Genomic DNA, 16,179 nt, shown 5'->3' with positions numbered 1-16,179 from the left:
GGGGGGGGGGGGGGATCTTTATTCTTTCTTTAGGTATTCTGGGGTTTAGATTTATATAGAGTCATTTTTGTTGAGTTAAGATAAGTAAAAGTACATTTTATTCAGAATGGTTTTTTTGCTAGGTTTTGCATTATTTGTGTTTCTGTAGTAGTTAGTCTCCCCCTTTGTGTTAAAATTGGGCCGATCCGCCAATATATGAATCCCCTTTGTTTCTTTGTCAGCAGGTCAGTTGTATTTTGTTGAGTCTTATGTTCAGAGCTTTAGTTACCGTCTGTTTATTTGCCCAAAAACCTTCTTTAATTTGTTGTGATTATTTTTGGCAAATAAAAAGCCCTTACTTTTGAACTTCCCTTGTGACTCCTCTTCCTTAACCACTTGGTCCCTCACAATGACTACATTCATATTTTTGTGTCCCTTATTAAGCGTTAAAGATTTTGAATTTTGGTTGTTTGGTCTTGGAGATTTCAACAAGCATGCTTGAATTGCAAGACGTGTGAAATGTCTTCCTGTTTGTGAGTGTTACCAGTTACAGGGAAACATGGGAAAGCTAAGCCGATATCTTTTTGTTTTCCAGATTAAGCAGCTCTCTGGCCGCCGGGGCCCGTGGAGCTCCGGGGGTTGGTATTTCCAGCCGAGCGGCTCACAGCCCCCGGGGTCGGCCCTTTACACATCCCAGAGATGAAATTAAAAACCTACGTGGAAAAGGGAAGGTTTCTCCATTTGGGAGCGGGTATCAGATGAAGACATCACATCCATCAGCACGGATGTGGAGTTCACTGATGGAGAATAAAACGGGCTCGGGTGCAGGCGGGAGGCCCGCTCTGCAAAGATCCAAGACAAGGCGTGTAATCAAATGTCACAGCATGACCAAAGCACGAGTAAATTACCAAATAAAACTGTCCGAGGACTCTGTCAGAGCTCCAAGAGGCTGTGACTGCAGATGGCCTCCAGAAACTCCTCTCATCAATCAGCCATCTCCTTTATGGCCTGCTACTAAATGTTTAGCTGGGAGGGGGGGGGGGGGGGGGGGGGGGCGAAAGGATAGACGAGCTCTACTCAATCATCCAGCCATCTGTATATAGAGCACCCGATCCATCATCTAGTCTGATATACCATCTAATCTATCTACTAGCTATATACCAATGAAATGACAAATCAATCTATCGATGGCCACCGATTAACGAAGCCATCGCCGATCTAGTAGACCCATAAATCTACCATCTATCCACTCCATCCATACTCCATCAGCATCCATACCAGCCACCTATACTGTCCATCATCTATATACCCATAAATCTTCACCAATCCATCCGTCCACCTACTCTACTACGATCTGTCTGTATACCAATACATCTACAATTACCCACTCAGCCTCAATATCATCCACACTATACTACCTACACCTACTATTACCATAAATCTGATCCCCATACCTCCATCCACCTATTACTATCCATTATCATTACCCTGAATCTACCCATCTATCCATGCCATCACCCCCCCTCCCATCATCATTCCCAAATCTTCCATCCACCACTCCCTAGCGATATCCATCTATCTATATACCCAAATGACCAATCTATCATCCAATCCATCATCCCCTATTATAGCTATGTCGCTACCCACTCTCTATAGCTATACCATCAATCTACCAATCTAGACATCCAGCCATGTCCACCTATATACCATCAAGACTGGTCTGTATACCCATAAATCTACCAATTTACCCATCAGTCAATCTGTGTATCTATCCTCCATCCATCCATCTATCTATCCATCCATCCATCCATCTACCCATCAATCTATCCATTCATCCATCCATCTTTTGGATTACTTCTACAAATGCATGAACCTCTATGGGGATTGTTGTTAATATTATAACTTTCTTTTCATTCCTGAGGATCACTTTTCCATGTCCCAACATGCAATAATAATAATAATAATAATAATAATAATAATAATAATAATAATAATAATAATAATAAACCATAAGGGCTAGGGCTAAGATATGAATAACCCTATCATGTTGACTACATTTATATTTTTTCCCAATTTAGTTTGAGCATCAACCGTTTATTAGTATGGAAAACAACCTTGAAAACAAAAATCAAATTTCACACTTTTGTTTACATTTTAACAAATTAGATGTAAAATAAATAAGAAATGGGCTGTTTTACACTGCTTCAGAAGGTTTTAAGGAGAAAGATTTGACTGTCTCTATATTCGGATGTTTTATGAAGTTATAAATGAAGAATATGAAAACCGTTAAATATGTTGCAGTTATTTTCATAAGCGGCTGAGTTTTTCTGCGCTCTTTGCTACTGAGTTACAGCTCAGTATATTGTTTTTGGAGGGGAGGGGGGGTGCTCAGATGCCCTCCTCTGTCACTCTGCCTGTCTCTCTCTCCAGTGATATCGGGCTGATTGATGTCTCTCTACCACCGTGCGCTATGCGATTTTCCAGTCGCACACATTTTTATATTTTTATTCCTGCGTGATGGGAGGTCATCATTTGCGTTTCTGAGCGTAATTGGCCTGAAGATGGACGCAGACAGGGTTTATCCAACTTGGCACGAGCTCGGCCGGTGATCATACACGCGGTGCCAATTATGCCACGTATGCAAATTAGGAAAATATCACGCGGAGACAACATTTGCTTGCTTTGTGACAAGTTATCTAATTTTAGAGGGAACGTGTTAAGTGGGCCCGCTCTACTTTCTAATTGGACTCCTCCCCTCCGTAGTGCCCTCTAATTACAGAGAGAGAGAGAGAGAGAGAGAGAGAGAGAGAGAGAGAGATTGCATTCAGCAGTAAGTTGTGGTGGTCAATCGCTGCTGTGTGTGTGCACCATTATCCACCGGATGGGTTCGTTTCGTGCCTCGTTGTGCGTCACCCTGGAAAAGTGGCTGGGAGACGTTCAGGGACCGGGAGTCCAAAGTGTCCCTGCAGCCTGCAGCTCGGCGGCCGACATGCGGCTGCAGAAACACCTGTGACCCGGGCAGACTAGCTTTCCGTTTCACTTCGCCATAGTCTGTCTGCTGGTCTGCTTTTAATCGTTTCTAAATTAACCACAGTGAGGTGTGCCGAGCCGAGCCGAGCCGAGATGAACTCTAAGGACGACCCCAAAGGCCCAGCGGTGCTCGGGGAGAGGAGGCGCGGTCCCCTGGATCAGCTCCCACCGCCGGCGAACTCCAACAAGCCGCTGACGCCGTTCAGCATCGAGGACATCCTCAGTAAGCCGTCCGGGAGAAAGTGCCGCCCCCAGAGCGTGGTGGCGCACATCATGTCCCCCGCAGAGAAGCTGCCCCCGGCGGGTCACAGCCTGCCCGGCCGGCCGCTGCTCAGCCACTCGTCCCCGCTCTGCGCGCTGGAGGAGCTGGCCAGCAAAACCTTCAAGGGCCTGGAGGTCAGCGTCCTGCAGGCTGCCGAGGGTAGGAGACTTGGTTTTTTAATGGGAACGATATACACGTACCCTATTGTTTTTAGTATTTGCAGTATTTATTTTTCAGAAAACTGGTATACAAATAAATAAATAAATAAATACTCAAGTTGGAGGCCGCGTGCTTTAAGGAGAGATGGACGTGACATCTTGTAGGCTATTTTTTTTTAAATCGTGATTCCAGAATAATGTGGGACCTTGTTGTGTGTTAAATCAAAGCCTGCCACTTGATCTAATAGCGGAACATTCGCTTTATTAGGCTATTATAATAACAATAAATACACGTCGGCCTATAACAGTTTCGCTGTAATGTAATACTAAAATAAAAGTGTTTAATTTAAGAATACATGATATATTAAAACTTAATGCATTCCCTCGAAAAAGGGAAAAAAACACTTTTTTTCTGTTTTCTGAATTAATGACATAATTATCTGAGAATTTCAGAGATATATTTTCATGAGTATTGTTCCGTTTTTCTGCATCAACGAGATAGATAAATAGATAGATAGATAGATAGATAGATAGATAGATAGATAGATAGATAGATAGATAGATAGATAGATAGATAGATAGATAGATAGAATTAATACAATATGAAATGTGCAATATTTGTATACTCTGTAATATCATTACCCTTACTGTTTAATATCCATTACTCATTGAATATGATCACCACTATTGGGCAATATTCATACTGCACCGTTTAAAAACGGGTGCACAAACCATTTATACACATATATATATATATATATATATATATATATATATATATACACACACATATGGATGGATATAGCGTCTCAGAAATGTGCCCCTTTTTTTAAACTAGCTACTTATTATATTCCATGTTGCTATATTTAGGATATTTTCCATGTTGGCACTGGCAAGGAGTTGATTTTAATCTCGTTGTACATGTGTATAGTGACAATAAAAAGCATTTTATTCTGAATTATGACATATTTGGATTATAAAATAAAAGCAGACAGACAGCTGTTATACGTGCCTCCCACAGTGCCACGTTCTTGTGAGAGTATTCTGTATTCTTTGAATTTGAAACAGTAGCCTCGTGTTGTTGGTATTCAGCCTTGTGCTAATCGATATATTAATTCAGAAAAACAGAAGAATCCTTTCATGAACCCTCAGAAACGTCTCATTAATGCAGAAACGCAGAGCAGACTTTATTATTCATGATAACGAAAATAACTGTAATTTAAATCAGTGGTAGTCTGGTTTTACACACATATAGAATAATATCTGGTGGAGCAGCGTCCCATACTTTAAACCATTCACCATTTAAAATTGCGTTTGAATTAGTTTTAATGAATATTTATTACCATGCAGGGAAATGGATCATAGGCTGAAAAAAAAAACTTCCTCAGCAGAATTTGAGCAACTCCAACGTTTTTGGTGACTCGTAATATTTATGGAGTATTTTTTCCACATGGGCCAAAATAGGCTACCTGACCTAATTTGTCCCTGTTCTCTTAGGCCGGGACGGCCTGGCGCTCTTCGGCCAGAGGAACACCCCCAATAAGAAGCGGCGGAAGTCCCGCACGGCGTTCACCAACCACCAGATCTACGAGCTGGAGAAGCGCTTCCTGTACCAGAAATACCTGAGCCCGGCGGACCGGGACCAGATCGCCCAACATCTTGGTCTGACCAACGCGCAGGTCATCACCTGGTTCCAGAACCGGCGGGCCAAGCTAAAACGGGACCTGGAGGAGATGAAAGCGGACGTGGAGTCCGCCAAGGTCGCGGGCGCCGTGGCCCTGGAGAAGCTCTCCAAACTGGCCGAGCTGGAGAAGTGCGCGGCCGGCGTTGTGGGCGCGGGGGCTGTGTCCGCGCCAGGCCACACCGAGCCGGTCTCCTCCAGGTCCCCCCGAGACCTCGGCCCCAGCGCGGCGCACATGGCCCCTTCACCCGCGTCGTCGTCGTACACAGAACGGCGGGGCAGCAAGTGTTGCTCCGAGGATGAAGAGGAGGAGATTGACGTGGATGACTAGGGGTGGGGGTGGTGGGGGGTGGTGGGGGGAGGGCTGGGGGGGTCACCGTGTGAAGTGCCAAATAATGCGATGTTTGCAGGCATCTGGCTTTACGAGGACTGGATCCTTTTACGCACGGACATGCGGCAAACTATCCAGAAACAACCATCTCTGCGCTTTGAGCTGAGAGATAAAGGCCTCTGTGTTCTGCGCGCGCTCAGAAAGCGCGTGACACGTTACATTCAGACATTCAAAGGCAAGGAAGCAGACACGCAGGTGCTTCTTCTTCTGGCTCCAATCACTGACACATTGCACCGCATGTTTGGTTTGATTCTGAAATGGGTGAACAGTCTTCTACAAATCCGTTTTTTTAATATTTCGGGCGGACTGGTTTCAGCGTTTTTGATATCCTATTAATTGTTCTGAAAATGATAATCACACACGGAACATGTGTAGCAAATAGCTTGTGATAAATGACCATTTAATATATTTATAATGCTCTGTGAAACCTAGAAGTGCCTTCAGAATCGGAAGCTGTACAAATTGTAGGCTAATGGAAACTATACTGGCAGTGTAAAATAAAAAAAACATTTTCAAATATCCAGAATGTCACGGACTTCTATGCATTATTTCTATGGAATATATAAATATAAGAAAGGAATCACTTTTCATCATTTCTTTTTAAAGCTCAGTTCTCCGCATTAGAGCGTGCGTGTTTTTGAGGATTGTGGCGCAACAACAGCGATTTGGCTCCTGACCTCCTGCGTGTATTTTTTCCCCGTGAGAAACACAATCTGGTGTGTGTGTGTGTGTGTGTGTGTGTGTGTGTGTGTGTGTGTGTGTGTGTGTGTGTGTGGTGTGTGTGTGTGTGTGTTCCCCAGGGGCCACTCTGCAGCAGCAGCGCACAATATGGAGACAAGCGGTTCTCCGTGGCGCACCGCCCGGCGGGTCTGGGCGCACAAAGGCGGCCAGAGGGAGAGGGTTTCCCGGCCATATGCTTTAAAGATGCTCGGCTCAATTACGAGTCACTTTGATGGATTGACTTCACCCGTCCATTCAACGACGCAGCCCCCTTTCTGTCGCACACACTGCAGACACACTCGGCCCGCTGCGTTAAAACACGGCTATGAATGTGAAAGCAGCTCAGTGGCCCGGTGGGGGCATTGGAGACCCCCCCCCCCCCCCCCCCATGTGGGAGGCTTGAAAACTAATAGACTTAATAAATAAGATAATAGACTTGAAGATGTCAGAGCTCTCAGCCACACACTTCATCTGCCACGTGTGTAAGAAATGCATAGCCTCTATGAAAAATTACAACCACAGCTTAAACTACAAATACATCTTTGGGGAAAAAAAAGATCAGTGACTATATGAAGCGATGCTATTTTTTTATGTGGAATTTCCTTATTATTTTGTAATTTCCTTAAAAATACTTTAAATATAAAAGCAAACATGTTTCCTAGTTTCTAGAAAAGTCAGAGCTCAAGGTCCAGTTTTTATTATTGCTCAGTCTCAAGGAGCATTTTTATGATTTTTATTTTCCATGAACGAAATCTAATAACATAATAAATAATTTATAATTATATAAAAAATATGAATAATAACGATAACTATTACAATCCCCTTCAAGCACATTCATGTAGGCCTAAGTGGTCGGCTTTTGTTTTAAAATGCATTCTTAGTTATTAATAATAAAAGGGAAGGGAAATGAATGCGCTAACCCCCCAAAAATCATAGTTCATAAATAAGGAAAAGAAAAAAAATATGTTTCCCTTAGTAATGGTTCCTCCATAAAGTATTAGATGGACACATTCTATTTTTATTAGAAAGCATAGAGCACACTGCTGGACAACGTGTTTCTTCAGAAAGAGAAAGAGAGAGAGAGAGAGTAAGTGAGTGAGTGAGAGAGAGGGAGAGCGGGAGAGGGAGGGAGAAAGAAAGAGAGAGAGAGGGAGTGGGAGAGAGGAAAAGAGAGAGAGGGGAAGAGAGAGACAGAAAGAGAGAGAGTGAGAGAAAGAGCGTGAGTGAGTGAGAGAGAGGGAGAGATGGAGCGAGGAAGAGAGGGAAAGAGAGAAGGAGGGAGAAAAAAAGAGCGAGAGAAAGAGGAAGAGAGAGAGGGGAAGAGAGAGTGAGTGAGTGAGAGAGAGGGAGAGATAGAGCGAGGAAGAGAGGGAAAGAGAAGGAGGGAGAAAAAAGAGAGAGCGAGAGAGAGAGGAAGAGAGAGAGGGGAAGATAGAGTGAGTGAGAGAGAGAGAGAGAGAGAGAGAGAGAGAGAAGAATCATTTATTCAATCAGCCGGAAAATTGAAGTTTGACATGGCTCCCTGTCAAACACAGGACCTGACCCCCCACCCCCCCCCCCCCGCCCCCGACCCTCCCCCCCCCCCCCCCCCCCGGTGGACCTCTAAACAACTGGCTGCTACCATCTGGGGCCTGTCAACACAATGACAAATATAGTTATCTTCAGGTGAAATATGTAATGTCATCATTATTATGATGTCATATCATTTAAAGTCTTTTGTGAGTTTAAGCTCGTCACGTTTTGTTATTAGAGCCCCTCTGTCTTCCTGAATATTATTTTTAATATGCCTTCCCATGCATGAATTTCCCCAAAATGTTGTGGGAAGTGGATGTTGTACAGCAAAATGTCTTAAGTTGTAAATCTGTTACATTCACTCCAAATCAGTCGCAAAGTCGCAACATTCACCCAAATGCAAGCATAATTCATAAGACATTTCCATTATGCTTCAAGTGATGAGGAATTATGACGTCCATCACTCTGTTTTTCTCAAAAACTGTCAAACAAATACAACCCCACTCTGCACTTTTTGCTCAAATTACACTAAAAACTGCATCTTCAGGGTGGCTTCCATAAAAGGATCCAGTCATATTTGAAATTTACATAAATTAACCTTTTTGTTGTCTTCCTGTGGCATGTTTTGGTTTTTCTGGGTCAAAATTGGAGATTTCTCTTTTTCCACATTTGTTGTCACTTTTTACAATGTTTTTGTAGATGTTTATCCCTCTCTACTGATGTTTGCATAGCTGGTTTTTGCAGCATTTTTGAAGCTTTTTCCGAAATTTTGGAGACTTTTTTCAATGTTCAAATATTATTTAGTCAAAAAAAATATATTTAATAAAAAACCCAAATTCAATGAATTAGTGAACTGAGCCTTTAGCGTTGTAGTGAGCCATCCACGTTATTTTTTTGAGTATTTGGTTGAAAGGAAACCCAAATGTGTGACACAGGAACTTGTTGAAAATGGGTCAGATGTGACCCAGGACCAGGATTAAGAATTATTCTACTGTAAACAACAATTCTCACTTAATAAATCTCCAATATAAATCATAAATGACAACACGTTGATCTCGTGCTTGAAGTAATTTTTTATCTCAAAAACCTAAGACCAGAGGTCCGTTTATCCAGGTTTATCCAGGTTGATATTTTGAATTCTTGCCTCTATATTACTCAGTCCCTGCAGAAAAATTTGATTATGCAATCGCATAATTCAATGCATAATCAGCCAAAGTCCACATGTTTATGCGGGGGCGCAGTTTCGCTACATAAAATGTAGAGTTCCGCGTAAAATAACGGGGGACTTGCATGATTTCACAATCCTGCCCTTTTGTTGCAAAAAAAGTCACAAATTAGCAGAACGTTGAAAAATGTTGCGTTCACGTCACACAAGAGCAGCCATTTCCCCCTGTTGCCATGGGAACGTCACGAAGTGACGTAATTGAGCGACAAGACAAACACAGTCTCTTTTTCAACAAACCGCAATTTTTGCAATTTTTTGCAATTTTTTGCAAGAAATTGCGGGAACAATCCCCGCAATTTCATTGCATTAAATTGTATAAACACCCCGTATAGTCCATTGCATTTTTTTTTTAGAAAACATGCCGCATAATCAAGGATTTTTACCTGCAACAATCACAAAAAGACTCCGCATTTTTCTGGAAGGACTAATTACCATATTAATATTACAGTCAGTGGGAATTTAGCGTCTGAAAACCACAATTTTTTTACTTATGGAGCAATCACTCTTTGGAAATATAAATGATGAATGATGAATTATTGGGGCTCATTCTCCAGTTAGCTCACCGAGGATGTGATGTCTGAGGTCGTGAGTTCGAGACCCGGTCACGGCACCTACGGAAGCCCGATGCTGCCACGTCTGAAAAAATAAAATAAAGAAAGAATCAATATCACTCAGTCATAAAAGTTTGTTGTGATAACCTGTTGCACATCATTATAATTTCAATACGGTTACACATACAAACTTATCACGAGAAACTGTGTCTTGTTATAATTTAAGTATGCATCCAAAAGAAGGATTTTGAAGAATTTGAAACAATTACATTATTTATTACTTTATCAAGAGTTTCATGTTCTTTATGTTCTATAAATGATCACATTTCAATGTGAAACGTTGCATGTTACAACACTGTAAATTAAAACATAAAACCTTTCATAATGTGATATGAATATATATTGTAATAAGAAAATCTTGTCGTAATTTGATAAGTTTGTTGTAAAGATGTGAAAATATCTTGTTAAAACTTCCAATGGTATTTTTGAGGATGTCTTCGGGACTAATTTCTGGTATTGCAGCAGTTGTAATATAAGCAACTGATGAATAATAATACTAACAATAACTTAGTAGCAGCAGCTTCATATTATCTGTAGCAGTATTACAAACATTCATTTGCTGTCCTGTCATGTCTTGTCCTGTCCTGTCCTATCTTGTTCTGTGCTGTCCTGTCCTATCTTGTCTAGTCCTGTGCTGTCCTGTCCTGTGTTGTGTTGTGCTGTCCTGTCCTGTCCTGTCCTGTGCTGTGTTGTGTTGTGCTGTCCTGTCCTATCTTGTTCTGTGCTGTCCTGTCCTGTGTTGTGCTGTCCTGTCCTATCTTGTCCTTTCCTATCTTGTCCTGTACGTTGTTGACCTGTCCTGTCTTGCTGTGCTGTCCAGTCCTGTCTTGTCCTATGCTGTCCTGTTGTGCTGTACGTTGTTGACCGGTCCTGTCCTGCTGTGCTGTCTTGCCCAGTCCTGTTGTACTGTCCTGCGCTATCTTGTCCTGTCCTGTGTTGTGCTGTCCTATCTTGTCCTGTCCTGTCCCGTGCTGTAAGTTGTTGACCTGTCCTGTCTTGCTGTGCTGTCCTGCCCAGTCCTCCTGTGCTGGGCTTTGCAGTGCATTGTGGGCCGCACTCTGAGCGTGGAAGTGTGCTGCAGCTCTGCCTGAGGAGCAGTGTGTCTCCGTGTCTCCGTGTCTCCGTGTCTCAGGACGCAGCTCTCTGCTGCAGGGCACGGCTTGATTGATCACTAAATAGGGCCGATTTGAAAGTTTTAGTTATAACATTCCTGTAGAGCCCCTTAACACTTCAAACTTCAATTTTACGGGCTATTGAACTAAGCGTGTCCCTGACAAAATTGATATATGTATTAATTTACTTTAACCAGTGATTAATTACTATCCACACAGAATTATCCCAGAAGTTCTCCCTCCCCACTCTGAATTTGCATATTAATCAAATTCTAGTTGATAATTCAGATGAATAAATGGATTTAGCAGTGCTGGAAGGCATAACTCTCTCTCTCTCTCCGTTTCCACACATGCACTTTGTCTCTCGCCCTCCGCCCCTGGGGCCTGAGCTCTCTCTCTCCCTGGCTGCTAAGCTGCTTGTCGAGTGTATTAAAATCACAGGCGCGGAACGAGCTCGGCTGGCTATTTGGTGAAAACAGAAATTGCATGTCCACTTTTATGATGTGTTCATGCTGAGCAGGCTCTTCTTAATGTGGCCTGTCAGAGCAGCCGGGGATTTACAGAGAGCAGTCAGGGACCTGGAGTGTGTGCCGATTGTGTGTGTGTGTGTGTGTGTGTGTGTGTGTGTGTGTGTGTGTGTTGTGTGTACGGTACGGGCTTTTGGGGGTCACCTGTACACTGTAACAAAGTTACCATCAAATTTACAGTAACTTACTGGCAACAATTGTCCTGTAAGTTACTGTGAATTCTTTTTATAGTAAAAATACTGTACTTCCATTTACAGCATTTCATGTCTTCACTGTAAAATACAACACAACATAAGATTAAAAAAAAGTAAAAACAGTAGTTTACTGTACTATTTACAGTACTCTAGTGGCTATATTGGGAATTTTTTAATGCTTTGACTACTGTGATTTCAACTGTAATACTTAGACTACTGTGATTTTGTCATGGCGACAAGGTTGTAATGTAACGTCACAGCATTCTACTGTAAAAATGATATACAGTAGTGTTACTGTGAAATCTAAAGGAAATAACTGAGATTTCATAGTTATTTACAGTGTATGTAAAAAGTGTACTGATGATGTGAATGAATGCTTTGGAAAACAGTGTAGAATATGGTTAGAAGAAGGCGGAATAATAATAACACTAAATGTATGTACATTAATGTCTAAAACCAAAGTAAAAAAATGTAATGTCCACAACACTGCTTTATGCTCCCATTATTTAATGCTAAATGCAACGTTTTGACACTTCTGGGTCTTTTTTTGCTGATATTACATTTTTTCACTTTAGTATTTTCCATCTGACAGATGTATACACATTTTATAAATTTACTTAAATCAACCATATGCAAACAAATGGGATTCAAAGCAGGCAAACCCACTGAAGCCCAGTCTTTTTGATAGTAATATTCAAGATAAAGTATATGTTGTTGTAGTACAAATGGAATATATTGGGCCATTTGACCTTTTGTATATATCAAGGCTGTCAATCAATTAAAATATTCATGTCCTTATCGCACATTTTTGGTCCGTTCGAAATTTACTTTAAATGGGATATTTAATTTTTTTAAGTGATATTTGAGACTCAACATAACTCTGGTGGTGACATAAATCCCATCCACAGCATATACAAATAACTTTAGAGGCTTGTTGAGAGCAGTGTTTGAATTGGGGGGGTCCGACCCCCTTAGATGTGTCTTGGACCCTCCCAATAGAGATAACAGTTTGGGGTGGAAGGGGTTCTGAAAAAATCTAATAAAATATGTTAGCCTATCCAAAATGGTATGCATTGAAATGCAGTATTTCCATCACATACCAACCATTCAGGAAATAATCCAATGAGATGTTTTCAAACCCTCACTCCCTATTGGGCTGTACCATTTCTCCTGAACGTTCAGACTGTGTTCTTTACTGTGGTTTTTTTGATATCACTCCACTAGCTGTCAAAACGTGCGTACGGGGTATGGGCCCAGGCACTGGGGGCGCAGCCAAATTCCATCGTAACAGGAGGGAATCTGCATGAAAACTCAGGGAAGAGTGAGGGGTTCTCAAGTGTGTGAAATGGAGAGTGACGTCACCAGTTGAAACATGGAATGGTTTTATTAGCAAGCTAATAAAGTCACAGGAAACCGTGTCCAAAAAAATGGCAGGCAAAGGGAAATCCAGAAAAACAGGCAAGGGTCAAAAATCAAGGGAAAACAGGAACTCAGAATACAGGGCACAAGGAAAACCGCTCGAAGGACAGCAGACAACCTGGCACTGCTGGGGGGGGGGGGGGGGGGGGGGACGTGAAAAAATACCCAAGACAGGGGAGACAATGAGACACTGGTGCAAGACGTTAGGGACGGGACAGGTAATTACACAGGCGGGAAAATCTACAACAAGAAGTGAAACAAGACACAAGGGAGACCAGAGAACTTTCAAAATAAAAAAGGAAACAGCAAACATGAAACATGAAGTTTCCATTCTTTATTTCTTCTATTTAACATTTATTTCTGCTCACGGGTGATTGTTTCTTCAAGCCAAATACCGGTATTTTAATTTTTTAAGATTATTGTTTTGGACATTTTTAAGCCTTTATTTGACAGGATATGAAAACATGAAAGGGGAGAGAGGGGGAATGACATGCAGCAAAGGGAGTAAACCCGTGGGTACCCGCTCTACCAGCTGAGCTATCATGGCACCCCCAGCATCACTACTTAATGGCTCCTTGAAGTGGCGCTCAAGGCAAGAATGACGGAACGTTTCTTTAAAATTGAGGAAAAGAACAGATGCCCCAGCCACCTTTAAGTCCAAAGTCTGGACCCAAACAAAACCCACAAAGTGCAAAATGTGCAAGAACTGCCTGGTGTTTAACCTTATCACAGGCATTTGGTTTTCCAACCCATTCGCACCCCCAATGAGTCAAAATGAAACGCTTGGTTAGGTGCCTTTAGCGTTTGGTACTAAAAAGTCTCATTTAGCGTCTCAGTCAGACCGAGTGGAGCTGTAGCCTATTTTTATAAAAATTTGTGCTACGGAGCCATACCGGGAGCTACAAGGTAATGGAGCCTTTTATACATTGTCGTGTTTCTTAAGAAAAACAATGCTCAAATAGTTATTTGCTGTCAAAGTGGCGCCAAAATGAATGGGAGTCAATGGGATGCTAACGGCAGGTGATGGCTTGGTAGCATTAAGATGGCGCCATGGGAGCTACGCTTAGAGAGGAGAGGCTGACCCCCTTGGGTTTAGCAAGTGTATTTACAGTAAGGGGGAAATTCCACATAGGGACAATGGTTGGGGGGGGGGGGTGTGGATGGGTCAAACGCAGGACTTTCACCCAGGAGAGCAGGGTTTGTGTCCCACGTGTGTCCTTAACCGTCCCGTTATCCCCGCGTGTCACGGAACCGTAAGCCCACCCGTGACCTTTTCCTGAACCCAGCAGCCTCAAAAGGAACGCCAATAGTCCGAGCCAGCGCGTTGTAGAGGCTAAGCCCCAGCTTCAAGCCCCCGAGGTGCCTTTCCACCAGTAGAGTAATTGAATTAATTTGACCTTTTTTGATCAATGAAAGTCCAAGTCGTATTTGCAATTAACACCATTGATTCTATTTATTTCCATAGTTAATAGTCTAGACCAGGGGTCTTCAACAGGGGGTCCGCGACCTCTAGGGGGTCCGCGGAGGTACTGCATGGGGGTCGCGAAAGTTTTGGTTGATTAGACTTTTTTTTATATCCCCCCCTGCAATTTTTTCCACTAATTGAAATGTCTTTAAATCCACATTAACTTGAATTCAACACACTGTAGTAAACAGATAAATGGAGGCAGAAGATGTCTTTCAGTCATCAATGCACACATGGCACTATAGGACCAGTTTGATATAACACAATTTTATACAATATATATAATTAGGGGGTCCCCGCTCCATCTCGCCATCAGTTTGGGGGTCCTTGGCCTGGAAAACGTTGAAGACCCCTGGTCTAGACAAATTACTGCCTTCATGTATGCTTATGTGGTGTTGCTGTGCGTGTGTGTCGCAACAAGGTCAAAAAGTGGATGTGTTTCCGGGTTGCACCTTAGGAACCAAAGATTGGTTCCTATTTATACTAAGGGCGCTAATTGGTTCTTACACGCGTGTTATTACGCTATGGGAGACCTTTAGCGTCAATAACAAAAGGCACCTGACCAAGAGATGGGAGTGAGATGTGGATTTGGCCTCTAGTCCTACATGGGAACCCTTTCAGAGCTTGATCCTCCCATGTACCTCTGTTCTAGGTGTCAGGCCCAGACTGAGCGGTAAGAATGGAAGGACAAGGAGTTGCTTATGTGCACCTGCAGGTATGATTCTAAATTGTTGGTTTGAACCAAGAACTGAACTGAAAATAAAAGATATAGTCCCCCATTATGCTCATGATTCCCAGATAGCTCAGCTGCTGTCTGATACTTCACACCTGCGGGGATGGTATCTTTATTTTCTCTATTTAAAAAGATACATTTACAAACATGCAGTCATCACATAACAGATCCATGAAGTGAACAAAATAAAAATACGTGTGTGAATAAAAATTTACAGACAGACATTTGACAGATGTACAAAACCTCGTTAATGTAATGGACAACAGGTGTTCTTAATTAAATAGATATATCAGGTATGGTTATATATCAGGTATAGCTTTCTTAATTGTTACTAATTTAAGAGATTAAAAACATATGTCAATTTCAATTTGGTATAGTTGAAAGCATGGTCTTGAATTTAAAAATGATTTTTGTCCTCTCAAGCTCAGAGACGAAGTGCTCAGGGAACCTGCTCTTATTCCTCTACTGACCCCTTGTGGTGGCTCAATCATATTACAGCTGAGCTGGAAATAATTTCTCACATTATGGTGATTTATGCTCTTTATTGATGTGTGAAATTACACTCAGGCCTGACATGGTACATTCCTAGAGAGGATGAAGCCGTCCCTAGCCAGGAGCTACATGGGTTTAAAACTAGTACTAAACTGTTGAATTAGTGGTCACATGGTTATAAGGCGTTGATGAGAATCAGAACTTATCTAAAATACATTCATATATCAAGCTACAATTTCATAGTGATGTCACAGGGTGGCAACAAAGAGCTATTTAAGTATTTTCCTTGACTCAAAGTGAACGCTCACTCACCTGAGATTCATTTGGATGAATTGTAATTTCCCCTTGTGGCACTAATAAAGGATTTATTATTATTAGATTAAGCTAGAAGAAGGTAAAGTTAGCGGCTCAGTCGCTCCAAAAATGCTTAACCCTTGTGTTGTGCTCACATCAAATTTGACCCATTTTGAAAAAAAAAAAAAATATCCGAAAAGTGTCTTTCGACTAAATTTTCAGATAATAATTATGCAGCTTGCGGTTGTTTCATTCAATATTATAGCATCAAAAAATTAATTTATGAAAGACCATTAACCCTTGTGTTGTCCTTGGGTCCCGTTTCTAAGTGTTTTATACCAGAAATGTGGATTTCTTTCAACCGAATTGCCCAA

The 16,179-nt window shown here is 41.9% G+C and overlaps 1 protein-coding gene and 2 long non-coding RNA genes across 4 annotated transcripts in view; 2 read left to right on the top strand and 1 right to left on the bottom strand.

The window, feature by feature from the left end:
- The first annotated feature begins 2,852 nt into the window (after nucleotides 1-2,852).
- Nucleotides 2,853-5,441, top strand: lbx1a (ladybird homeobox 1a). The gene is made up of 2 exons (XM_032511523.1): nucleotides 2,853-3,430; nucleotides 4,927-5,441. Exons 1-2 carry the CDS (start codon nucleotides 3,103-3,105, stop codon nucleotides 5,439-5,441), a joined length of 843 nt encoding a protein of 280 aa, XP_032367414.1. The 5' UTR covers nucleotides 2,853-3,102.
- Nucleotides 5,442-9,309: 3,868 nt separating this feature from the next.
- Nucleotides 9,310-16,179, bottom strand: part of LOC116686501 (uncharacterized) — an 8,818-nt gene continuing 1,948 nt past the window's right edge. Inside the window, exons 1-3 of one of the 2 annotated variants that reach the window (XR_004331273.1) lie at nucleotides 15,641-15,651; nucleotides 12,940-12,945; nucleotides 9,310-9,382 (exon numbers count right to left, since the gene is read on the bottom strand). This is a non-coding gene — a long non-coding RNA (uncharacterized LOC116686501). Of the gene's footprint in view, nucleotides 9,383-12,939; nucleotides 12,946-15,640; nucleotides 15,652-16,179 lie in introns of those variants that run through there. The other variant, XR_004331272.1, reaches the window with a different exon arrangement.
- The window catches only part of LOC116686500 (uncharacterized), a 12,698-nt gene continuing 8,255 nt past the window's right edge, over nucleotides 11,737-16,179 (top strand). The window contains exons 1-2 of the long non-coding RNA XR_004331271.1: nucleotides 11,737-11,747; nucleotides 15,903-15,910. This is a non-coding gene — a long non-coding RNA (uncharacterized LOC116686500). The remainder of the gene's footprint in view (nucleotides 11,748-15,902; nucleotides 15,911-16,179) is intronic.

The sequence above is a fragment of the Etheostoma spectabile genome, unplaced genomic scaffold (genome assembly GCF_008692095.1).
Source record: "Etheostoma spectabile isolate EspeVRDwgs_2016 unplaced genomic scaffold, UIUC_Espe_1.0 scaffold379, whole genome shotgun sequence".
Lineage (NCBI taxonomy): Eukaryota > Metazoa > Chordata > Actinopteri > Perciformes > Percidae > Etheostoma > Etheostoma spectabile.
This window is presented reverse-complemented; position numbering and strand designations above follow the sequence as displayed.

Excerpts from the sequence above, each read along its gene's own strand:
- lbx1a (XM_032511523.1), top strand. The coding sequence starts at position 3,103 with ATGAACTCTAAGGACGACCCCAAAGGCCCAGCGGTGCTCGGGGAGAGG. Across the intron at positions 3,431-4,926 it reads CGTCCTGCAGGCTGCCGAGG|GCCGGGACGGCCTGGCGCTC; the intron begins GTAGGAGACTTG and ends CTGTTCTCTTAG.